Source organism: Vespula pensylvanica, chromosome 5 (genome assembly GCF_014466175.1).
Source record: "Vespula pensylvanica isolate Volc-1 chromosome 5, ASM1446617v1, whole genome shotgun sequence".
In the NCBI taxonomy this organism is placed as follows: Eukaryota; Metazoa; Arthropoda; class Insecta; order Hymenoptera; family Vespidae; genus Vespula; species Vespula pensylvanica.
Window position 1 is genome coordinate 7,908,393 of NC_057689.1, and position 24,107 is coordinate 7,932,499.

The 24,107-nt window shown below is 35.2% G+C and overlaps 5 protein-coding genes across 8 annotated transcripts; 2 read left to right on the forward strand and 3 right to left on the reverse strand.

Annotated features, from left to right (window-relative positions):
• Positions 1-1,510: 1,510 nt before the first annotated feature.
• On the reverse strand, positions 1,511-2,818 carry LOC122629648 (mediator of RNA polymerase II transcription subunit 22). Its single transcript, XM_043813315.1, has 2 exons — positions 2,638-2,818; positions 1,511-2,501 (listed from the first exon to the last, which is right to left on the reverse strand). Exons 1-2 carry the CDS (start codon positions 2,738-2,740, stop codon positions 2,182-2,184), a joined length of 423 nt encoding a protein of 140 aa, XP_043669250.1. The 5' UTR covers positions 2,741-2,818; the 3' UTR covers positions 1,511-2,181.
• Positions 2,819-2,899: 81 nt separating this feature from the next.
• Positions 2,900-10,632, forward strand: LOC122629647 (gamma-aminobutyric acid type B receptor subunit 1). 3 transcript variants are annotated; one of them, XM_043813314.1, is made up of 12 exons: positions 3,052-3,629; positions 3,891-3,989; positions 4,066-4,200; positions 4,273-4,443; positions 4,558-5,056; positions 5,315-5,442; positions 5,667-5,959; positions 6,057-6,300; positions 7,204-7,447; positions 7,551-7,945; positions 8,035-8,173; positions 9,873-10,632. In XM_043813314.1, exons 1-12 carry the CDS (start codon positions 3,489-3,491, stop codon positions 9,890-9,892), a joined length of 2,508 nt encoding a protein of 835 aa, XP_043669249.1. In that variant the 5' UTR covers positions 3,052-3,488; the 3' UTR covers positions 9,893-10,632. The 3 variants fall into 3 exon arrangements, with proteins under 3 accessions (XP_043669248.1, XP_043669247.1, XP_043669249.1); XM_043813313.1 differs by having other exon boundaries at positions 2,900-3,629; positions 7,240-7,447; positions 8,035-10,632; XM_043813312.1 differs by having other exon boundaries at positions 3,045-3,629; positions 8,035-10,632.
• A 1,331-nt stretch (positions 10,633-11,963) lies between these two features.
• On the forward strand, positions 11,964-15,808 carry LOC122629130 (probable nucleoporin Nup54). The gene is made up of 4 exons (XM_043812197.1): positions 11,964-12,169; positions 13,594-15,029; positions 15,128-15,355; positions 15,442-15,808. The coding sequence occupies exons 1-4, from the start codon at positions 12,070-12,072 to the stop codon at positions 15,562-15,564; spliced, it is 1,887 nt and encodes a 628-aa protein (XP_043668132.1). The 5' UTR covers positions 11,964-12,069; the 3' UTR covers positions 15,565-15,808.
• LOC122629132 lies at positions 12,094-13,075 on the reverse strand. The gene is made up of 2 exons (XM_043812200.1): positions 12,919-13,075; positions 12,094-12,852 (listed from the first exon to the last, which is right to left on the reverse strand). The coding sequence occupies exons 1-2, from the start codon at positions 13,048-13,050 to the stop codon at positions 12,448-12,450; spliced, it is 537 nt and encodes a 178-aa protein (XP_043668135.1). The 5' UTR covers positions 13,051-13,075; the 3' UTR covers positions 12,094-12,447.
• A 234-nt stretch (positions 15,809-16,042) lies between the features above and the next one.
• LOC122629131 (zinc finger protein ZIC 1-like) lies at positions 16,043-22,331 on the reverse strand. Of its 2 annotated transcripts, XM_043812199.1 has the most exons (4): positions 21,416-22,331; positions 20,754-21,291; positions 17,889-18,032; positions 16,043-17,815 (listed from the first exon to the last, which is right to left on the reverse strand). In XM_043812199.1, the coding sequence occupies exons 2-4, from the start codon at positions 21,164-21,166 to the stop codon at positions 16,564-16,566; spliced, it is 1,809 nt and encodes a 602-aa protein (XP_043668134.1). In that variant the 5' UTR covers positions 21,167-21,291; positions 21,416-22,331; the 3' UTR covers positions 16,043-16,563. The 2 variants fall into 2 exon arrangements, with proteins under 2 accessions (XP_043668134.1, XP_043668133.1); XM_043812198.1 differs by having other exon boundaries at positions 20,754-22,331.
• Between the last annotated feature and the right edge of the window lie 1,776 nt (positions 22,332-24,107).

Below are 24,107 nucleotides of genomic sequence, written 5' to 3' on the forward strand. Positions count from 1 at the left end.
AGAGATAATAATGACTTTCGAGCAAATGAATTCTGTTCGTTTGTTTCTTTTCTTCTTTTCCACGAGTCCGAAGAAAGATAGAAAGAGTGGAGACGAAAGTAAATAAAAACAAGTACGATAATGAAATCCTCAATCTCGAATGCACGGCGCAGCAGGAAACGCGTGTTGAATACGGTTAGACGTTTAGTCAAATTTACAAAAGAAACAGTATCATTCCAAGTTTATGCATTTACCTCTTATTCTTACGATATATCGCGAAGCGAACGGATAACTTTCCTAAAGAGAACGAATCATCGATTACTGCCAAGATATGTTAGTATTTGTTCTAAATATGGCGCCTTAAAAAACTACGAGCCAATCGACGACGATGCCTATTCATCGAGAGATCGACGTAGTCGTCGTGTCAGATATATATGCAAAAAGAAAATGAAAGCATATCACCTTTTTGGCGTATTTTATAGGTATATATATATATATATATATGCATAGTAAGGTCGATAGGGAGAACTGAAAGTTTTGTAACCTTTTTGAGATTATTTTACCGCTAAGCTGCGAAGTATTTAAGCTGCCAATCGAGGATCAGAATTTTATGCAAACGTTTTTAGGAAAGAAAAAGAAAAAGAAAAATTAAAACAAAATTATGATAAAAATTGAATATCGTAGAGGTGTATGATCGGGGATAGGGGGGTGGGGGGAGGGATACATATGTAATAAAAACAAAAAGAACAATACACCAAGAAATATACCGAGGTTTAGATTTGTAAAAGTTTTTTGCCAAAGTAGAACGTAAGTCTACTTAGAATATACTTATCATATATGTACAATAAGCCACTGTCGATTTACTGAATTTGTAAGAATTGTAAGTCGAAAAGGAAAAAAAAAAAGGAATTCACTATTTCACGTTAAACTATCATTTCGAAGCGTATTGGGAACGCGCCTCGTACGTAACTTAAATCGTACTTCAATAAAAGTACATATGTGATTTCATTTCGAATTTCAGCCAGCTTTTTGTTTGTCATATGCGGACGAGGACCAAAAATAATGGAATAGGAGATAAAAAGATTTATTGGTTCATTAAGATTAATCATTAATTTTAAGTGAAAAGAATTATGTATATACTAAATTATTATTGGTCTTATGAGCATTTAGGTTCGTGATATCCACTCTCGAAATTTAGGGAGGGAAAAAATTAAGCTAGATTAAGACCGATATTCTATGTATTTTTATTTCTTCTAATTGTCTGATTTATGTTCAAGATATTAGTGTACCACATGTATTCTGAACGTTCATTTTTGAATCGTGTAAGTATTTAATGTATTATCGAAGCATTACTTGGTATAGATAATCTTTACTTGATTTGCGTTATCGCGGACTGATTCAAGTAAAAATAAATACAATATAAAGATAATAATTTATTGAAAGGTGCATTTATCGTTTGTATTGAATCGTTCTCACGTTTTGTTGCGTCTGAAATAGCTATTAATTAGGTACTGTAACGGTTCTCCAAGTATTTTGTGATGTAATACTTTTATTTAATTGCCTATATATACAAGATCCATCAATTAGTGGATCAATGTCACAGCGTTGTGCTTACACTGTGATACTCTTGTTATTCTTCTAGTACTCGATAGTAACTCTCAAGGAAATGCTCGGAAACAAGAACAGTCAGAAGACTAGGGTTATATCTGCATGCTATCGATAACTGCGCGGATTTAGGGAGATTGTACGCGTAGCATTCCAAATTTATTGACAAAGTATTGATTTGTATCTCTTTTGTAAAGTAGATTTTAATCTCCTTACTGCAATTGGGGGAACTCCGTAATATTTCTGTAAATTATATTTGTACAATATGAGCAAGTACGATCATCGGAGTCCATATTATTATGCAAGTAGCATTTATGATCATCCTTAACATTTGACGCTTGAATTCACAATACTACATTATCGAATATGCTTATTAATTAGAAATATCGTGTGATGTATCGTATGTGTGTCAAAATATTGAAGTAATAAAAGGAAACAAGTATGTCTTACTTCATATTCTATGTGTATTGCCATAATCAATGAAAACAAATAAGAGAGTCATCTTATAAAAATTAATCCTATTTATTTAAATAAATATTTAAAGTTTATGATATCACGAACTTAAAGAATTAGAAATTTCCTAAGATTTAACAGATGTTATTTATATATCGAAGTATAATATTCTTCTTCTAGGTCGTACAAATCAGCTGCCATATCGTCTCTTAAAGATGCTAGTTTCTGATCACATTCGGCTTGCTTCGTTCTGAATAATTTACTATTATGAGCTATAGCGTCATTAACGGATGGGAAATCATTAAGAATCAGATACTGTTTTATATCTGAAACCAACTTCATCAGAGATTCACCAGCTCTAACGATATTAGCTGCTCTGACATGCATTTCAAACGTGTCCTGCTCGCATTGTGCCATCCGTGATAGTTGCGAGTCATTTTCACCTTTAGCAAGCTTGACGATTTCTGAAGATAAAACAATTAAATATAAAGAGAACTCTTTCAAAAATAGTTTTAGAAATAAAAAAGGAAAGATAATAACAAAGAACGTTCGAAATTAATATTAAAAATACAAAAAAGAAAGTTTGAGGTTAGGACGCACCTTCGAAATTTTCTAACATCGATTTAACGTCATCCTTCAATCGCGTTGTATACGATTTCAACAAGGCTTCTTTGCTCTGTGGTAATGCACGTTGTGCTGCCATTTGATCTAATAATAATACACTTTTATCTTTGAAAAGAATAATCTCTTTGATTCACACAAACTCGTGTTCCTCACTGATCATGATATCGTTGAGTTCTAACTTACCGACCAAGCAAAGGTACACTACGAAGAAGTAATTGAAAATCTATCAAATGTTTTCTTACAATTAATATAAGATATTTATGTTATATCAAGTCAGATTACGCTATAAAATTTGTAAAAAAAGAATTGTCGTATAATGCATGTTTGCTATAATTTTCTTATCGATCTGTATAGTGTAGCAGGGGATATGTACGAGCGTTCTTGAGAGCCACCTCCTTTATCCCCACTACTATCCTCGAGTCCCGGGATGGAATCAATATGAAAGCTCCCGCGAAGCTTCCGTCTTCGATGAAAAGCACTTTAACACGGACAATAAGATTGGTCGTGAGTTCGATAGACTTCCTTTGCCTATAATAATGATCGAGTGTTCGCGCGAAGTAGTTCGTCGATTTATTTGAAGGATTGATCGTTTCGAGTGAGCGCACTCTCACGCGGGAAAGAAAGTTAAAGGAGAATTTTTCGGAAGGGGTGAAAACAACGACCCTTTAATCGAGTTCAAAATAGGGCTGGTGTAAAGAGAGAATGAAGGGTACGAAAAAAGTGCGCTTCTCAAGATCGCGTTCCTTGGGTGTGTCATAGGGATAATTTTAAAGATACGAAAAAAGAGATAGAAGAAAGAAATAAAGAGAGAAAGATTTAGCAACAGAATGTTGATCCTAATCATCACCATTTTAACGGTAGCTCGTACGATCATCGCTTCGTTACCACCTTCTGATGAGAACGACAATGTCCTTCATATCGGTGGTATTTTCCCGATAAATGGAGAGGGTGGCTGGCAGGGTGGTCAGGTTAGTGAAAGGAACATGTTTTACACTTTATAAGTGATGGTTACGTGAATTATCACGAACGCTGATTCTACCTTGGGGTTTTACTCAATGAATCATCCTGTCAATTTTTCTTTCCCTATTTCATTTCTAATTACGAGAAAAAATTTTATTTCCGTGATTTAAATACGGTCATTAATTCGGATTGATTTTCTTTCATATCGTATATATAGAATATATTAAAATAAAGTATTATATAAAGATATATAATGTATTTGTAATTAGGCATGTATGCCAGCCGTGAATTTGGCATTAGATGATGTTAATCGTGAAAAGAATTTGTTGCCTGGTTTCATTCTGAAATTACACTCAAATGACAGCGAGGTAAGAGTCGTTAATCGGCTAGATATAGTTTGTAAGTAATATGTCATACACTAATTTATTATATTTCCCTTTTCAGTGCGAACCTGGCCTTGGTGCCTCGGTAATGTACAATTTGCTCTACTACAAGCCGCATAAACTGATGCTCTTGGCCGGATGTAGTACGGTTTGTACTACTGTTGCTGAAGCAGCGAAAATGTGGAACTTGGTTGTCGTAAGTAATCACTGTCTTTCTTCTTCGAAATTAAATAATAAAAAAGGACGATCGAACGAACTATTTTTTCAGCTATGTTATGGTGCCTCGTCGCCAGCTTTATCAGACAGGAATCGATTCCCGACTTTATTCAGGACACATCCATCCGCCACCGTGCATAACCCCACGAGAATCAAACTCCTACAAAAATTCGGCTGGTCGCGTGTTGCCATATTGCAGCAAGCCGAGGAAGTGTTCATTTCTGTCAGTCCATTTATATTGTTTCTGGATTATTCTTAAATAATAGTATATACGTATTCCTAGATAATATTGCTTGATCATCGTCTAATATTTTTTATGTCTTTTCTCACGATACAGACAGTAGAAGATCTAGAAGCACGCTGTAAAGAAGCAGGAATAGAAATAGTCACACGTCAGAGCTTCCTCTCTGATCCTTCGGACGCTGTGAGGAATCTACGTAGACAAGATGCTAGAATAATCGTCGGTCTCTTTTATGTAGTAGCTGCGAGGAGAGTACTTTGTGAATTGTATCGTCACAATCTTTATGGGAAGAGTTACGTTTGGTTTTTCATCGGATGGTATGAGGACAATTGGTTCGAGGTGAATCTCGATAAAGAGAATATCGTTTGTACTAAGGAACAAATGAGACAAGCTGCTGAAGGTCATTTAACGACCGAGGCTCTCATGTGGAATCAAAATAACGATACGACTATCAGCGGTATGACGTCGGAAGATTTCAGACAAAGATTGAACAAAATGTTAAAGGACGATGGATATGAGATCGATAACAATCGGTATCCCGAAGGTTATCAGGAAGCTCCACTCGCGTATGACGCTGTTTGGTCTGTAGCATTAGGTAAGCATGTCATTAGTATAAATATAAAAAGTATTCGGATACTTGACACATTTTCAGTTTTATCGATTTTCTATTGTACGAATACAATGGGACGAAGATTCCAACGAGGGTGTAATATATATAAATGTATATCCTCGAAAGGGACTTTTGTTAGAGCATAATAATCTGAAAATGAACGGAAAGTTGGAAATTTGAAGTATCCGTTCTATAAAAGATCAGAATCTTGCTGCTCGCTAATAACGCTTTTCTATATATTAGCCTTTAACAAAACTATGGAGAAGTTAAGTAAACTCGGCAAGAGCTTGAAGAACTTTACCTACACCGACAAGGAAATCGCCGATGAGATTTATTCGGCTATCAACTCGACGCAATTTCTAGGAGTTTCCGTATGTAAAAAATGTTCAAATGTATAGGGTGCATAAAAATGATGTGTCCGCTACTTTACCAGATGTTTCTCCAATTCGTGATTCATTTTGATGAAAGTTTTCAAGGTCAGATTTTCTTAACGATCAAGAATTCGTCCTTGAAGTTGTGGTCGGCCACATTTTATGAAACACTTTGTATATTTAATTACGTCTATTCTCAATAATGTCTTCGAACCTTTCTACAGGGATACGTAGCTTTTAGTTCGCAAGGTGACAGGATAGCATTGACACAAATCGAGCAAGTAATCGATGGAAAGTACGTTAAGTTAGGATATTATGATACGCAAAGCGATAATCTTACATGGCGAAACATGGAGCGTTGGATAGGTGGGAAAGTACCTCAAGATAGAACGATAGTAAGGACGGTGCTAAGAACGGTATCACTGCCTTTATTCATATGTATGGGAACTATATCGTCTGTCGGGATTGTTATAGCTATTGTATTGATTATTTTTAACGTCTGGAACAGGCATCGAAGGTGTGGAAGCATTTCGTTTGATAAGCAACATTCTATATCCAACTTACGTACTCTTTCATTGATTTACTTTATTCACTTGTTGCTGTTGATTTTGTAGGGTGATTATGTCTTCTCATCCGGTATGTAACACGATCATGCTGGCGGGTGTGATAGCCTGTTTCATATCTGTATTTCTTCTTGGAATCGATGGCAGATTCGTTTCACCAGGTGAATATCCAGGAGTTTGTCAGGCGAGAGCCTGGATGTTATCTACCGGTTTTACTCTTGCGTTCGGTGCTATGTTCAGTAAAGTATGGCGAGTTCACAGACTCACCACCAAAACGAAAGCCGATCAGGCAAAAGTAAGTAGAAACGATCGTTCGATTGATAGTCTATTATAGTTAGTTTGCATAGTGCATAATTTTCAGAAATAGCGTTTACTTCCTTTTCGAATAGTGGATATTTAGTAATTTTACCATATTTTTTTTACGCTTCTAATGCTCATATCTAAGGTTTTTCCCTAATAGAAGTTTATGTATGTGCATAGTGAAGCACCCAGCACGAGTTACCCTATGTCCTAATTAAATGTCGCACAGCAACAAAATTGTTGTCCTTCAATTAACCGATGCAATAGTGTCCATATACTACTGGCTGTCGAATATTATTCGCGACCGTAGAATAAGCCTTTCTTGCACTTAAAAAATCAATAACTCCGCGGAATTATACATTGTTGTTATAGACGTGATAGAATTTAAAATGCGAGTCTAAAAAAAAAAACGAAATATTTATAAACATGTTTAGTCGCCGTCAAAGATATTCAATAAGTAAAATATTATTAGACCTAATTTATTTCTGGCTTATTCATCAATTGGTTTATTGTAAATTTATAAATAAATATATAAATATTTTAACGAAAATCAATAAACGTATATATTTTAGTCAACGTACGTATTATACGCAGACTAAAAATTAGTACGAAACATTAGGAAGTGTTGTGATATTTAGTTTATCAAGCCTTGCTATGTGACAAAAAACAAATTAGTTTGAACTTCAAACATTGCATTCGACAAATATGACATTGTCGTATCGTATTTGTTGTCGATTTGAACGCGATCATAGAATGTGCTGTTTTTTTTTTAAATATCGTATTGGTCAGTCAATTGGACGACAATGCTTTTGTCGCTTTACAACATCCAGTTAGGATATAGTTTTATGGATTTCACTCGTACGTCCTGCATCTTTAACCCGTTCTCCATTCTTTTTAGTTATTCATGGCTAAACAAAAAGTTTCGTCTATACAGAAGAAGATTCAACCGTGGAAGCTGTATACGATGGTAAGCGGATTATTGGCAATCGACATCGTACTGCTTAGCACATGGCAAGGATTCCATCCTTTGCAAAGACAAATCGAGGTTTTCCCATTGGAATCACCTCCAACCGGAGACGACGATGCGAGAATAAGACCAGAATTAGAGCATTGCGAGAGCGAACATAATAGCATATGGTTGGGTTAGTATATAGTTTCTTGTTATTTTATATAAGAGAAGATACAAAAGATTTCAGATTCGATTTTAAAGTTTATATCGATCAAACGTGAAAATGATTGTTCTAGGGATGATCTATGGTTACAAAGGTGTTATACTGGTCTTTGGATTATTCTTAGCATACGAAACGAGAAGTATCAAAGTGAAACAAATCAATGATTCTAGATACGTAGGCATGTCAATTTATAACGTAGTTGTATTATGCCTGATAACAGCCCCTGTTACAATGGTTATAGCCAGTCAACAAGATGCCAGTTTTGCTTTCGTAGCATTAGCAATTATATTTTGTTGCTTTCTCAGCATGGCGTTGATCTTTGTACCGAAGGTTATAGAAGTGATTAGACATCCTAGGGACAAGGCAGAATCAAAATATAATCCTGACGTAGGATTGTCAAAGGAGGACGAAGAAAAATATCAAAAATTATTGAGTGAGAATGATGAACTACAAAAACTCATTGCCGAGGTAAAAATGTTGATTATTTATATCGATCTAAGTACTATGAACATCGAACAATCATTTGTATATTTTTGTTTATCTCCTCGTCGGAGCAGAAGGAAGAGAAAATAAAGCTTTTGAAACAGAAGCTTGCCGAACGTGATGCATTGAAAGGAGGGGGTGGAAATATTGGAAAGGATTCCTTGATCGTAGCCGATTTTGTAACCGGCGAGGGAACTTCGGACAGTGCAATCGGTGGGGGTATTTCTGTTAATACAAGATCCTCGCGAGCTTCCGCTTCCGATTTTGAGTTGTCGGAATCGTACTTATAAACTCCAATCAATTCAACCTCATTTCATTCGGAGACGTTTCGAGTAGACCAAAGTTTTGTGTATTTTTTTTTACCAAAACTATGGTATCATGCAATAGTTATTGTCGGCGGTATTCCACGTATGTACCACAAATAAAAGATACTGTTACCTCTCAAGAAAAAGGTAAGAGAAAGAAAATAATAGTAAAGGAAAAAGTCGAATTTTGTGTTAAAATTAGTAAGCATGCGATGCTCGACGTCTACTTGCCTAGATTCGTACGAATGCTACTTCTACGAAAACGTATTCTAGATTTCTATATTCGTGTAAATGTGTAAATGTTGAACCGTCTGAAGTATCCGATATCGCCCATGCGCGTAAATACGTGGTCGAATTCGTAACTTCGTGTAAGTAGAAAACTCGATTAAACGTCATTTGAAATTCTAATTTGATGATAAATGGATCAAATCTCGGCCTAGACCATTTCAAGCCGTTCTCTCGCCCTTTCTCTTTCTCTATAACGACTACAGTATTCTTTTTCCAAGTTATTATACGGTTGGAGATGAATGATAAAATATTCGATACGACATGAAATATTTGAATCGATGCTCGAAAATGATGCATACGCAATATACAAAATAATACAAAGTATCAAACAAAAAAAAAGAAACATACAGACCATAGCACAATTTCTCATTTGATATTACCTTATGGAATTCAATCTTAAGGACCAACCATACATGTTAAATATATTCCTTGATCGAAATATTGATTTTCGATATCTGATATACACCTATATATTATTTTGGACAATTTTTCATTTATAAATGTAGGAGCAAGCACCTCCATTTCTAATAAGTAGGCATTCGTGAGAAGGTTGACCTGAGGGTTTGAATAATTTAATGGTTAGAAAATCGAAAGATCTGGGTTCGAATCACCTATCAAATCACCCAAGGGTCCAACTTTTTTTTGCAAATCCTACATAAAATGTAAATTTGTAATTATTCAAATTACTGACCAGGTCAAAAATTCCCCGGGTCCAAAGAAATAACTTATATCCGATCGTTTTTTGACGATAAAATTCGACAGAAGATACAAAATATTTATTTATTTATTCTTGCACAATCGAAAGTTGAATCTATACAAATAGGATAAAGAGATGTGGTAGGTTTCTTTGTCACCAAAACGAATTTCTATCTCTGTGACATCAAATATCGTTTATTACCGAACAGATAAATTATGTGAAACAATTGCAGTTAAATCTCGTTAGACAATACTCGTTATTCTTTATTTGCTAACCGATGTAAACCTCATGAAGTCTGCTCCCAAATTTTGTAACGTTTAAATTTAACGCTTTCGCGCTAATAATTGATATTGCTAATTATTTGCAAGTAAAACAAATATTGACAAAAAAAAAAAAAATGCTAACGAGATTTAAACGCTAGTCCGACCATTCATAAATAATTTGGGAGTCTTGATGAGGTATGTTATTGTAATTTTATCGTCCACGATATAAATATTTCTTATTTTATAAAGAAATTCACATTGTACATTTGATACTTGCATTATTATTTATGAATGGCTATACTTCTTTAGGATTTTCTCGCTATATTTCAAGGATATGGTTTCTGACTTCTTGTTTCTAGATACGGACAACATCGGCTGATTACAAGAATATCATCAGCTACAATGTCAAAGCAATATGCACGAACGGGCTAAAAGTTTACGACAAAGCTATCTTCTAAAATTTAGTATTAAGCATATCTGTGCAATCTTTACTCGATTTTAAAAGCTTTTTTTTTTGTATTGGGCAGGAACAAATGTTATCCATAATTCCGAAATACAATTTTATCAGTTAATATGGTAAGAACTGTCCACTCTCATAATTGTATAATTTACTAAAAAAAGAAGAACTGTTTCGCATCTCTAAAACGTGATAACGCGATTTAACTGCAATTTGCAAATTATTGTTATTATCCTCATCGTCGTCGTCGTCATCGTCGTCGTTGTCGTCGTCGTTGTCGTCGTCGTCATTATCATCATCATCACTATCATCATCGTTATCAACATCATTATCATTATCATCATCATTATTATCGTGTACGTACAACGTAGATTAAAACGTAAACTATAAATACAAAAGTTGGAACGTGCGTGTTTTATCGGTTGATCTGCGCTTTCTTTAGAAATTTCAATTAAAAAAATAATTAATTTCGTTATATCGTGAGCATATCCACAATATTTTTTATTGTATCTCATTTATTTAGGGTCAAGTAAACAACATGCTCAAATTGTATATTTATGATAGCATTATCAAAATGTTGAAGAAAGTATCTTATATGTACGTTGGTATATGTGAAGATATTTATTTTTAAGTTTTTCAATTATAAACTTCGTTAAAAACTCTATGTGAATTTATTATTCCATCCTATATTAATCAAATCTTGTAAATATTTTCGTTAATTTCAATCAAATTATACTGCATAACTCCTATAATATCGTGCGTATAACGTGATTACATTTTTCGATTTAATCAAATTGGTTAAATATTCTTTCTTCAATTCTTCTTGCCGTTATCAAAATTTCATAGAAACTATTATTAGATTAAAAGAATATATCACAGATTATAGTATTATATTCTATATACTTCATTTCAATATTTTTGAACATTGTTTCAATTTTTGAACATTAAAGTGCAATGAATTAATTTTAATTTTTGAAAAAGATTCATTAATTAAAATTTTTACATACCTGCTAGGGTATTTGAGAAAATGGACTTTTTAAATTTATTGATTGTATGTGAGTTAGGACACCTTTGAAGACATGAAATACAAATAAATAAAGATTATACAATATAAGAAACAAAAAATAAGTTAAAGAGTATATATCGAAAATTATCATATTTTATTTAAAATTTTTTAAAACTTTTTGTTTTTTCATAATCCGGCATATTAAAAATATAAAATAAAATCGAAATTTGGCATAGTTAAAAATCGGCATTTAAACAAAAAAGTTTTCACAATCAAAAGACAATAATTATTTTCTATGTAAAGAGTTTAGGTCTTTTTCTAATATATTAAAATTGTTCGGATTGTTTAATTTTGTTAATGCGTTACTTAAATGATGAACATGTTTTTTTTTTGTTGTATATAGTGATTCTCCGTATGCAGTGATTAGGGCACAAAAAGACTGAATATCTTTTTTTGATTATCAATAATTTATTATTAACTCCGTTGGACATATATCAATATAGATTTTTATATGAGAGAACAAAAAATCTATTACTTTCAATTGCACGAAATGTACAAATATATATATATATTATTAAGAATTAACAAAGCATTTTTATATCTTTACAAATCCTAGTTATGGTATTGCATATACTCTACTTTTATATCTTATGTATTTCATCGAAAATAAAAATCAATTAGCAGTTTAAAAAATATATCTATATTTTATATAAGATTAAGTATAAATGTTTCTTGTACGACGTACATTTGACAAAAACAGCAAAAAGATCAGTACTGTTTTAAACCAAATCTACATACATTATAAATTTGGATAGATGATTATAGATTTAAAAACGTAATTAAGAAATCGTAATTTAAATAATACATTTTCGTGATTTCTTTATAATCTAAAATCAAATTGGTGCAAAATGTATTTCAAATTCAGCGCCATCTACAGTGTTTAGAATAAATTACAACTTGCACTTTTTTAGTACATTCCGCCATGTTTGCTAGCGCCGTTGTCACTTCATTGCAGTGCGTGCTTATCGTAGTTGAGTATCCTTTCGTGCGCACGGTGTCTTCTTTTCCTTATTTGTGAATCAGTTATCACAAAATGTCATTCGGAACAGGCTTTGGAACATCCACATCAGCACCAGCTTCTTCCTTTAGTTTTGGTTCGACAGCAACTGCAGCTCCTACACCGATCAAGCTAGGTAACTCACGTTATTTTAGGTTATATCATGCTCATGATATTTGTATTTCATCCGACAAATGCCCTGTAATTTCTCTTGTTTACTAGTTCTTGTTACGAAAGATTGCTTTTGCCAGTTAAATATTTCCCGATAAAATATGGTACGGATATTCAAGTAATACAAAGCGTGCAAATTTAGAGGTTAGAGTAGTTTGCATTTCTGGCGCGAAATTTCTAAGACGTCCATTTTTAGCATGAACATTACATACTTCCTACGCTTTGATATTTCTCAGTAATTTATCATTTTTTCAAATAGCTACTACTTGTTTTACTGGTTGTATCCGACACTTTTTCCGTTCGAAGAAGTGGCCGATTTAATCCATTACATTCTGGATCACAATCAATATCGTTTCTACTAAAAAAGTAGCTTTTCTTTCTTGTTTTTGATATCATACATGCTGTGATGCAACATAGAAATAAAAGAATCAAACATGCGATGGTTAATATAAGAAACACTACGGAACGAGCCGTATATCCAGTCATAGTAATATTGCTTTTTATCGTGGTATGAATAACATCGTTCACGGAACGGGATACACTTGTTTCACTTATACTTGTTCCTATATTTGATGCAGTATCTTCTAGGTAATACATTTCGCTTGGTATTTTCCCCATCGTTGTTATCATAATCTCTGCTGTAACATCCTAAAAGCAATAATAGTAAACAATAATATACAAAATCTGATTGGAATTGTAATTAAGAATACATACTCCAATTGCCTGATCAGTAGTACCAATTTCATTTAACATTTCAGTAGAGGAATCTGAAGATGGGGGATTGATTTGTCTTAAAACTAATTTGGTGCTTGATGATGTCACACCTTTTAAAAGATTAAGTGCCATATCCTTAAAGTTAGGATGCTGCAGTGCAAAGATAATGTTTAGTTCAAATTCAAATGATTGAATATCTTTATGACGATTTTTGAAATCTTACGTGCAACTGATTTTGTTGACTCATGAATGACATTGTCTTGTTTTATATTTTTTTCTGATCTAAAGTAAAGATCTTTATAGAACTTTGATACACAAATTAATTTGTTTTAAAACACATTCGTATCTTAACATACAATATATGTTCTATCTTTCCAATATTTCTTAATAAATATTATATTTTTACATTTATAATTTTCTGCAATTTTTCATAATTTATATACATACATGTAAATGTAATATAAATGAATAATATGGATTATCATTAATGAATCTAAACTTTTGTTTTTAATATATGTTTTATTGACATCTCTAAATTCATATAAACAAAAGTTAGTAAAATCTAAAAATTAGTTAACTTCACATTGAATATTCATATTTTTACTACTTATTATTTTCAATCACAGGAATCATAGAAATTAGTTTTCTTTAACTTCAAGTTAATTCTTATAAAAGGATTTGGAGCTCCAGCTTTTGGATTCAGTACGCCAACGACTTCAACTTCTAATCTCTTTGGTACCCCGTCGACACAAACTACTGGATTTGGAACTGGTGCAGGATTTGGAACACCAGCAGCTACAGGTTTTGGCACTATACCAAGTACTGGATTTGGAACAACACCAGCATTCGGTACTCCGGCTACCAGTGGTTTTGGTACGGGACCAACTTTTGGTACCACTTCGGCGTCTACAACTACTGGATTTGGGACTCCTTCAACGTTTGGCAGCACTCCTGCTTCTTCAACTGGTTTTGGTGTATTTGGTACAGCGACAACTACAACCTCATTAGGATTTGGCGGATTCGGCGGATTTGGAACTACAACTACAACCTCTGCGCCAAGTTTATTTAGTGGATTTGGCACAACAAGTACGGTCCCATCAACAAGTTTTTCTTCGTCTATAGGTGGTTTTGGTGGTTTTGGGCAGAAACCTACAACAACAACTGCCATCACAGGTTTTGGCACGCAAACAACCGGTAATATTTTCGGTTCCACTGGTTTTACTGGATTTGGAACTGGAATACAAACGCAACAACAGCAGCAACAAATACAACAGCAACAACAGTCTAGCGGTATTTCTGAAGCGCTTTATAATGCTGTATTTAATTGTCAACTTTACAATGACGAACGAGATAATACAATCGCTAGATGGAATCTCATTCAAGCATTATGGGGTACTGGGAAGGCTTATTATTCGGTAAATGCACCGCCGATCGATTTAGATCAAGAAAATCCATTATGTAGGTTTAAGGCCATTGGCTATAGCCGTATTCCCGATGCTGATAATAATGATGGATTGGTTGTACTTTGTTTTAAAAAGAAAGAAAAAAATGTAACAGAAGGCAAACAACAATTAATTGCATTTTTAAACGGCATTCTTGGAAATAAACCTAACTTAACAGTGATGATTGATAGTATAAAGTCTACAGGAAAAAATAAAAGTCAAGTGACTATCTTCATTTCTGAAAAAGGGGTAACTGGAAGTTCAAGAAAGATTCCTGCTAATGAATTGGTTGCTTATCTTTCTCAGCCTATGCAAAAACAGCAACTTGTACAAAATGGTGTAAAGGACTTATTTCCATTTGTTAAACTCGATCCTACCCAATTGAAAGAATATTTAGATAATCCACCTTGTTCGATCGATCCACGATTGTGGAAACAGGCTCAATTGGACAATCCAAATCCTGAGATGTATATTCCCGTACCGATGATAGGCTTTCAGCAAGTGAAATATAGACTGAAATGTCAAAAAGAAGAGACTGCTAGGCATAGAGCTTTTCTAGATATGGCTGCAGAAAGAATTCAAGGTTTACAAAGACAACATACTGCTACGCAAGCAAGGTTAAAGGAACACAGGAGAATATTATTAGAACTACAACACAGAGTATTACAGGTATGAGAAAAATGAATAATAACATAAATGAATTTATTAGTCGGAAATATAGTTTAATTTTCTTTTACAGCTTACGAAGTAATTCTTTTATTTTACAGGTATTGGTACGTCAGGAAATTACGCGTAAGGTCGGTTTGTCATTACAACCAGAGGAAGAAGTTTTGACGCGTAGATTCGAAGCTATGCATTCTCAAATAAGTGCACCTACACAATTTAAAGGAAGAATCAGCGAAATGTTGTCTCAGCTAAGAATGAGACGACATATAGATAGTCAAAATCAAGAAAGGTATACAATGGATCCAATAGCACAAGATGACATTAAAACGGTACGTGAAACATCCGTCTACAACATTAACTTTTCCCCTTCAAGATTCTTCGTATTAACGATTCATTCATTAAATTACTATTTTAGTATTTAAGCATGGAGCAACAGGGAATGGCTCAACTTATCGATACGATAAATGCCGACTTGGAAAGTCTAAAAATTATTAAAGACGGTATGTCAGATCTTCTACTGAGTCACAGTATACCCTGAAGAACGTTATAGCAAAGAGTATAAAATTATGCGAACGCATTCGCTCGACGGATTGTGATATGTTGATCGCATCGGATAACATATCGACAGTGTTGTACAAACTATTGCGATTCGATCGAAGTTTACGGAAATTGCCGAATACTTTATCCAATACGTTTGTTAACAACTGGTGCCATATGTGTTATCATTCCATAAGTCTGTCCATCATCATTAAAAATGAGTAATGCAGCAAAACAAAACAAAACAAAAGAAAGGGTTTCCATTTATAGTGGATGCATATTAATTTCGTTACTAAATATGATTTATGTGCATTGTCTGCTGCTTACGTCGTTGTACACGCTTATTAAGAAGCAGCATGATGACAAAAAGCCTACACACGTCATGTCATTTCATTACTGTTGAAAGAAAGATTATGCGATGCCGAAAAAAAAAAGAATAATAACAGTGTTGGGGGTTTGTTACATTTAAAAAGAATAAATGATTTTTACATAAATAATATATTTTTATTCAATATTTTTCTGTAGTCGAACGCGCTTTTCGAATCGGGAAATCACATTTCCCACTTATTAATATTCAGGTGGACCGCTTGTACGAACGTGCGTACAGATATATATAATATTTGTATATATATTTTTTCTATTTACATATATTACATATATATGTTTTTTAATATAAAACATCGTAATAGTGTATCGATAATTGATTGTGATTTCGAATTGTACAGAAGATCTTATTGATTATGTATACACAATCAATGGCGCCGGCTTATACAGTGAAAATTGTCAATACTAATTAATTTTTATATAACTCGTAATATTATAATTTAAGACAAAGTCCATTTTACGTCTACTAATTGTCTTTCTACATTTGTCAATTTCAAATGATTAACACTTGGGAATACACATACATACATACGTTACATTTTGAAAACCTATTGAGGCACAAATTATAGATAAGCCTTTTGATAAATTTTTATGGAAATTTCCTTTAGATACACCATTACTTGTTGACTGTCAGGTCCAATGGAAGATCTTGTTCTATTTCGGTGATATTCTCATTTTTGACTCTAAGGTCTTGTCCGCAGGTATTGGTATTGTCGACGATGTTACTCCACATGTTTTGTAAACCATACTGCAGATCCACCGAACCAAGAAGATGTCGAAAGAGTGGATTTTGCGACTTGAGAATAAGATCAGAAAGTATCTTGGTTTTCTCCAAAATATTATCGTTGCTATGAACGCAACATTTGTGACGGCAGCAGCACTCAACCATATCTTTTTTGGTTTCCTCCTTTGTTAGCTTTTGCTCGATCACTTCCATCTTAACGTCTTCGGCTCGTTTTATCACAGAGTTTCTTACAGTATCGCAACCGATCGAGTTGTTCTCCTTCTTGCATGGTGTGCTATTCACGATGGAATCGATATTTCTGTAATCAACTGTGCTTATTTTACTTTGACATTCCATGGGTTCTTCGGCTTTTATCGGTGTCGATTGCATTCCGATTCTTATGGGCAATGTATCTGGAACGTGTCCTGGACTGGTACGGGGAGACATCACGGATCCCTTTATAATCGTATTACCAGCCGTATTTGCATAGATCGGATTCACTTGAATTCTATCCGGTATTATGTAACTGTCGTCATAGATTTTCGAATAGATTTTTACTTCCTGTGCATATGAATTTTGCACCAGTTCCTGTTCCTTCCGTTGATCTTGTAGATTGTACATATTGTTCCATTCGACAAAATTTTTCTGCTCCTCGAAGCTATTGCTCGCCTTTGGGCTCGAGCAAGAGGTGTTGCTACTTTCGATACTGGAGTCTTTCTTATCGGACTCGGAATGGGTGGTACTGCTCTGTTTCTCAGGTGAGGTAGCATCGAATCTCGTTTTATCTTGTAAACTATTCTCATCAAAATTCTTCTCCTGCACTTTATCATTGTTGTTTACGTAGTGCCTGTAAGTTTTCACATGCTTTCTCAGGGACGAAGGATCCGTGTACCTTTTTGGACATCCTGGTACTTTACAACAGTACGGTTTATCGACGGCATGAGTTCTGGTATGTTTGAATCTGTCCGAAGAATTAGAATAGGCCTTATTGCAACCTTCGACAGGACAGACATACGGTCTTTCGCCAGTATGGGATCTAGCATGAATCTTTAGGTTCTCCGCCCTGCTGAAGCTTTTATCGCATTGAAAACAATGATGTGGTTTCTCGTTCGTATGCGTACGGACGTGGACCAACATCTTGTACCTGATCAAAAAAATATCGATTATCTTTCTTAATTGCCGATTAATTCACATTTTGAAAAAAGAAGTTTCCTTACCTGGCATTAAATCCACGTTCACCTCTCGCACATCCTTCCCATCCGCAGTAAAACAATCCTCGAGCACCAGGCGCAGCATGCAGTCTCGCAACATGTCCAGCAAGCTGTTCCAATGACGTGAACCATCGGCCACAATTTTGCCATCTGTAAGAAAAATCCCATCTTGGAATTATTTGCTTACATGGATTTATATCTTCTGTCTACTCTTATGCGATATCTTAAGATTATTCTCTCTGAATGGATGAGTAATCTTACTCTCTCGAACTCGACTTATCAACTTCGACTTGACCTTTCGAAGACACAATTTTGCAAGAATAGAAACGCAGTTGTTTCAATCTCGACTGTAATTCGGCTTCGAGGGAGCAAGAATCGAAATCATTTGCGCCTTAACAAAGTATATATAAAGATGACATCGGGATTATTCGGATGATCGGATGTAATATAAATATACATAGATCAGACTTGGATGTACATACATCGAAATTATCGTCGTACGATTTGCGTCATAAATATCCGCCACGAATCGTACGAACAATTGATATCAATTCCGACCACTTTGCGATTGGCGTCATTTGACACTAGTTTATTTGTTGGTCGTCCTAAGTTTTTATCTCTTTCTCTCTCGTAGTCCAGTGACTTTGTATTCCGTTAATCGGATACGTGCAACAGGGGGTCGTAGATCAAGGTGCCTTCAAGGAATATATTCTTACGTTAACGATCGAGAAAAAGATTCGATTTTTGTGTGTTACTAACGTACAAAAACGAATTCATTGAACGATTCTTTACAAGTTGGAAAGATTCCATTTTCTCTCTCTGTCTCTCTCTCTCTCTCTCTCTTCCCCTTTCCCTCTTCTCTCTTAAAATGATCTACTATGAGATATCCTGCGACTTGATCGAATCGTCTTTGACGCAAATCCATCTGTATCTTTTAATTTACAATAGAGCGATAGCGTCTTTGTTCTCGACGATAAGGCTTTGAAATTTTCACGTAATCGCCACGTGCCAGGTACGACGGGAAAATTTTCCTTCTTTAGAAATTTACGTAAGTTCGTCCTTTTCCAAAATTTTTTATCGAAGACAACCGATGATGATAATTCATTGAAGTTTTATAACGAGAGTTGAATGTATCTACGTACGCAGAAATATTATTTTAAGTAATATTCCTTTTTTCTTTCTTTCTTTCTTTCTTTTTTTTTTTTAAATAATCATAGGATTTTACTTTTTTGCTTTTATTCGTACGTTAAATCGTAAAAAAATATTTACGTAAATCAAACCTCATGTTGCTAATCATGTTCGTAATTCTATCAGGAAAGCGTTCGCTTTTTTACGCTGAATTTATTCGTTTCACGATATTTTTATAAGTTTAATAATAATCGGAAAATTAATTCATATTGAATATATAAGTCTTTCTTTCGATACTCGTCGCGTTTTTCTAGAATTTTCACTAGAGAGTGTTCACTGGAAATTATTTTATACATGGACGTATTTTGTGACAGATTGAATGTAATCGTAAAATTTGAAGAAAATTAAAACTCGAAACTTCGTAAGTATCGTCGTGTTTTCTTTTCCTTTTAACTCTTTTACCTTGTATTTGTGTCTACACATGAAAAAACTTGTCTCGACGTGAAACAAAACAGTTTTGCTTTCCGAGTTTTACAGTCATCGAACTCAAACTAGAAATGAGAATCTTTTCAAATCTGCTTAGAATATACTCGAGAGATCTTTGATATCATCCAACTCTTAAGATACAGTAAACTAGTTGCAACCGGAATATGACGCGTCGCACATGTATATTTTATACATGCACACGTGCGTGTGTGCAGGAGTGTACAAGAGAGATAAATTAAAATGTCGTTTCAAAAGCAAGAAAGAGAGAAACAAGCAGAAACAACGGCTAGATAAAGAAGTTAAAATGTCTCCCGTATTTTTAAATAATATTCGAGTTGATACATTCTCGATCAGTAATATTAAAATAATCAAATTATTTTTATTGATCAAAACAAGATCGCGAAATTTTTTGTCAGTTGTTTTGAAAGTGCAATAAACTCAATGTTTACAGATAAAACGCAAACTCACAGATGGCGCGAGAATATAACGTTTGTCATTCTGCCATTATCATTGTAAAGTGTATGCGTAGAAGAGGAAAAAGAGAAAGAAGAAGGATAAAAGAGGTAAAAAGAGGCTTCTACCAAGATTAGAACATTTGTTTTTACGCGATAAGGGGGTATGCATAATCTTTAAGCTACTTCAAACGACGTGAAGAAACAAAAATGTCTTTAGATAATGTTACGAGGAGAGACTATGAGAGGGGCGACTTTAGATAAAATGCTATCACCAAGTATCAGGAAACATTACGGAAAGCTAATATGTCATTATAGAATCCGATTGAATTTTTCTCTTTCTTGAGATATTTTCTTTCATTTCGAGCACGTCTAATTTTTTGGGCTATATTAGTAATTGCGTCTTATGTTATCCCTTCGGTTCTATTCCACAACATTTGAAGTAGCTGCTAAAAACAGATTATTCTCGCTATAGAATAATCGGAGAGATAATATAAAATATTATAAAGGAAGATAAATTCGTCAGAGACTCGCGATACAGTTTAACGTATTGAACGATGTATTAATACGTCCAAACTTAAAAAATGATAATATCGAATGTTAGAGAAATCTTGTGAAAACTAATTAATCGGGTATGAAAGGTGTACTTATTGGCTAATCTATTAATTATTAATCGTATCATGTATCTCTCTATCGATAACGTATCATTATCTTATTATCTACAACGTTTATTATGCTATATGAAGAAATATTCGATAGACAACTCGTCAAGTGTATTGGTAGATAGCATTGATAATATTCTTACCTGCATTTGAGTTGGGCATTTTCACCCCTCCGAACGGAACCTAGCTCGAGACTGGAACTGGAGGCATCGGAGTCGCTGTGGGCAGGACTCGGCGGTCCTCCATTTCCGAGTCCAGCAGGAGAGGATACTCCGAGGCCGACCAGAGCGACGCTCGGAGAGTTTCCCAGTTCCTCCTCGGCCGGCATCCTTCGAGGCCAAACCGGAAGGTCTAGCGATCCCTGGCGTTGCTGGTGGAGCTGGTGATGCTGGTGATGCTGGTGTTGCTGGCCCAAGCCCCCGTAGTAGTTCGAGTTGGAGTAACCGGAAACCGGGTTGTAAAAACCCGGGATCGCTCCTAGCAGGGTGCCAGGATAACGAGCGGCACCGTAGGGACCAACGTGGCTTGGCATTCTGCCCGGAACGTAAACGATCATTTTTTTTTTCTTTCCCTTTTTCCCTTTGCTGCCTTTTAAAGAAGAACCTCGTCGGGTCTACCAAAGACGTGCAGATTTCGGTTTTAATTGCTGCTTCGATCGAAGATCTCTTTCGGATGCTTGTCCTTCGGTAAAAAATGCAACTTAGTATTCCTCTCTCTCTCTCTCTCTCTCTCTCTCTCTCTCTCTCTTTCTCCTAACTTTAATTCCGATCCTTCTAAGGACAAAAAGCTGAACTAGCTTACGTACAAGATATAATCCTAAATGAGATGGTACTTGGAAAGTACCAGCCTGCAATCCTTTCCCTTTTCGTTTCAGGATAGCTTACGAAGCATTCCGCTTCTTTCGACAATCTAATAGATCGATATTATTCTCCGTTCCTTCGGAAAGTTTACTATTCGATTCTCGAAGGTACCAAGGAAACCTTGTTCCTCTCCTACGGCCTAATCGTCAAAGAAGTCAATTTTTCCATCGAACGCGAAGATTACAAGACTTTCCAGGTCTTGCTGATTATCGAGAACCCTTGAATCCTGAATCCTTGATTTCTGAGCTGACCGTAGGAACACAAAGTCGTTGCCGGCATAAAATACATACACACACGCACTCGCCACTCTTCCTCAGCCCTTCGCACCCCCCTTTTTTTAGCACTTAGTCCGAGTCCGTATCGTCAGATGTATTTGAACCGGTTCGACTTGAGTATACGGTAGCTCAGGAATTGTTTGCTGTATTCGATCGAGAACATAACGATGCTGGAGTCTGACGGTCGATCGGTTAGACGTAGCCGTGGCACTCGCAATCGAAAATTCTCGCCTCGTTAATAAGCGAATCGTAAGATCTTTCGATTGATTTGTCGATCTATACACGTGATTCCTCTTTTCGCTTGTTTCTCCACGAATCAAATAATATTAAAAAGATTTTTAATTGGGTTCACCGAATCCAATCGGTGCTAAAACAGCGAGACTTCCATCTTTTTATTTTCACTATTTTTATCAATCGTTCTCTTGTCTTTCTTCGTCCGAGAAAACAACAGACGGGTTTAGATACAATCGATCGATATTTTTCAACTCTTATCGCACATATTTTTTTTTTCGATCAAGCGTGCGTAGAACCGGAGTGATCGTTTTATGAAAATTATTTTAATGCGGCACATACGGAGAATGTTTGAAAACTGATGCCATCGGAGAACGAAGAAGCTTTATATATTAGCTAGCTATCGTCTTTGACGCCCCCACTTTCCGCCTCGCTCCCTCGGCGACGAACGATAACAGACTCACTTGAGAAAAGAAAGAGAGACAGACAGAGAGAGAGAGAGAGAGAGAGAGAGAGAGAGAGAGAGAGAGAGAGAGAGCGAGAGAGCGAGAGAGCGAGAGTGAGAAAGAGACAGCTGTTACGTATCGTGAACTCATAGACGTCTCGGCTGAGACGAGACAGTGTCCGCCTCGCATGGATGAGCGATCGAGCGATCTTCTATTAGAGGTCGATCCAAACTCGATCGTCTAAGAAACTTGCTGATGAATGAGAATAAGTAAAAGATAGACCGTTCTCATTGAATCTTTACCGGATCGAGATTAAGATCACAACTTATCGTCTCCCGTTGAAACAATTCTACCAACAGTGAAAATTGTTTTTTCTTTAGCTCAACCGAAACGATCTTATCGAAATTCTCGATGAAGTCATACATCTTTAATCGTTTGATCCGCGATACACTTGGAACCCTGATAGCTTCAATCGGGACAAGGGAGGGGGGAAGCCAAAAATAATCATCGCTGATCGTTTACACGTTTTGTCTCTTTTGCAAAATCACCATCTGTTATATCTATCAAAAAAGTACTTGAAAAAAAGAGAAAACCGATTCTAGATTAAGGAGTACGAGTCTTTCGATAGGATAAGAACGAATAGAACGACTAGCACATACATTTGGACCTATATGTAATTGAACTTATCATTATTTTCATCGTATTGTTATTTTTAGACCAGAACAACGATATCATTACGATTAGTCTGTAAAAGTAGCAGTAGGACCGGTTCGACGGGTCCATGCGATAAATCGGTCCGACGTGTGTTTGGAAAGACGTTACGAGAGTAGATCGAGGTTACGACCTCTTGGAGGCTCTCGAGGTCCTATGTTCTACGGACTTTTGCCTGGAAGCAAGTAATAATGGTAATTTATAAATCAGTCTGTAGGGATTCGCGATGCTCCTGGGAGGATCGACGTCTCGATTGCTCCCAGCAATTATAAATAAAGGTTTTTCTCAGAAAAAGAGATGTTACGTTTATTCTTTCTCTCTCTCTCTCTCTCTCTTTTTCTTTCTCTTTCGTTCTGTTTCATATTTTTCTTTCTTTCTCTTTTATCTGTCTTTATCCCTTCTTTCTACCTCCTACATGATATCACGATCCATCACAAATTTCTTTCCATCCCTATTCTTCTTCTTTATCCATCCTTCTTTCTTTAACATCCCAATGATATGACTGAACGAGAGAGAAGGAACAAAGTTCTGTTTATTGCTCGTCTTCTATCATTCCGTTGTACTTTTGTATTCATACGATAACGAATATGTTTCACGAAGATCGACGATATCTTGGAAAGGAGCACGCAATTTGCCCTACGGCTTTGTCCCTGAGACAGAGTCGACCTTCGAGGCTTCGCGTTTTTGTTATTTTATTCAGGAAGTTGAAGAAGGTCGAGAGACGAAAACCGAAAAACTTTGGGGAAATTCGAACGTATTCGTTTTATTTTATTTTTATCTGAATTCTTTGTATCGCGTCGTGAAAAAGTATCATGAAAAAAAGTTTTATAACGAATTAATTTATTTTTGAAAAAAAAAAGTCTACGTCAAGCTACAATTCTCAATATTAACTTAGCTAAAGAGAAGTAAATATTTGAAGTGATATGAGTTTGGCCGCTATACTCTATCGATTTTAGAATACATGTATAAAGGAT

Coding starts and splice junctions, on each gene's coding strand:
- LOC122629648 (XM_043813315.1), bottom strand. CDS start 2,740: ATGGCAGCACAACGTGCATTACCACAGAGCAAAGAAGCCTTGTTGAAA. Junction 2,502..2,637: donor GATGTTAGAAAATTTCGAAG/GTGCGTCCTAAC, acceptor TTTTATCTTCAG/AAATCGTCAAGCTTGCTAAA.
- LOC122629647 (XM_043813312.1), top strand. CDS start 3,489: ATGTTGATCCTAATCATCACCATTTTAACGGTAGCTCGTACGATCATC. Junction 3,990..4,065: donor TACACTCAAATGACAGCGAG/GTAAGAGTCGTT, acceptor TTCCCTTTTCAG/TGCGAACCTGGCCTTGGTGC. Junction 7,946..8,034: donor TACAAAAACTCATTGCCGAG/GTAAAAATGTTG, acceptor TCGTCGGAGCAG/AAGGAAGAGAAAATAAAGCT.
- LOC122629130 (XM_043812197.1), top strand. CDS start 12,070: ATGTCATTCGGAACAGGCTTTGGAACATCCACATCAGCACCAGCTTCT. Junction 12,170..13,593: donor TCCTACACCGATCAAGCTAG/GTAACTCACGTT, acceptor TTCTTATAAAAG/GATTTGGAGCTCCAGCTTTT. Junction 15,356..15,441: donor CACAAGATGACATTAAAACG/GTACGTGAAACA, acceptor TTACTATTTTAG/TATTTAAGCATGGAGCAACA.
- LOC122629132 (XM_043812200.1), bottom strand. CDS start 13,050: ATGGCACTTAATCTTTTAAAAGGTGTGACATCATCAAGCACCAAATTA. Junction 12,853..12,918: donor CTACTGATCAGGCAATTGGA/GTATGTATTCTT, acceptor TATTGCTTTTAG/GATGTTACAGCAGAGATTAT.
- LOC122629131 (XM_043812199.1), bottom strand. CDS start 21,166: ATGATCGTTTACGTTCCGGGCAGAATGCCAAGCCACGTTGGTCCCTAC. Junction 18,033..20,753: donor AATGCCCAACTCAAATGCAG/GTAAGAATATTA, acceptor TTTTTCTTACAG/ATGGCAAAATTGTGGCCGAT. Junction 17,816..17,888: donor GAACGTGGATTTAATGCCAG/GTAAGGAAACTT, acceptor TTTTTTGATCAG/GTACAAGATGTTGGTCCACG.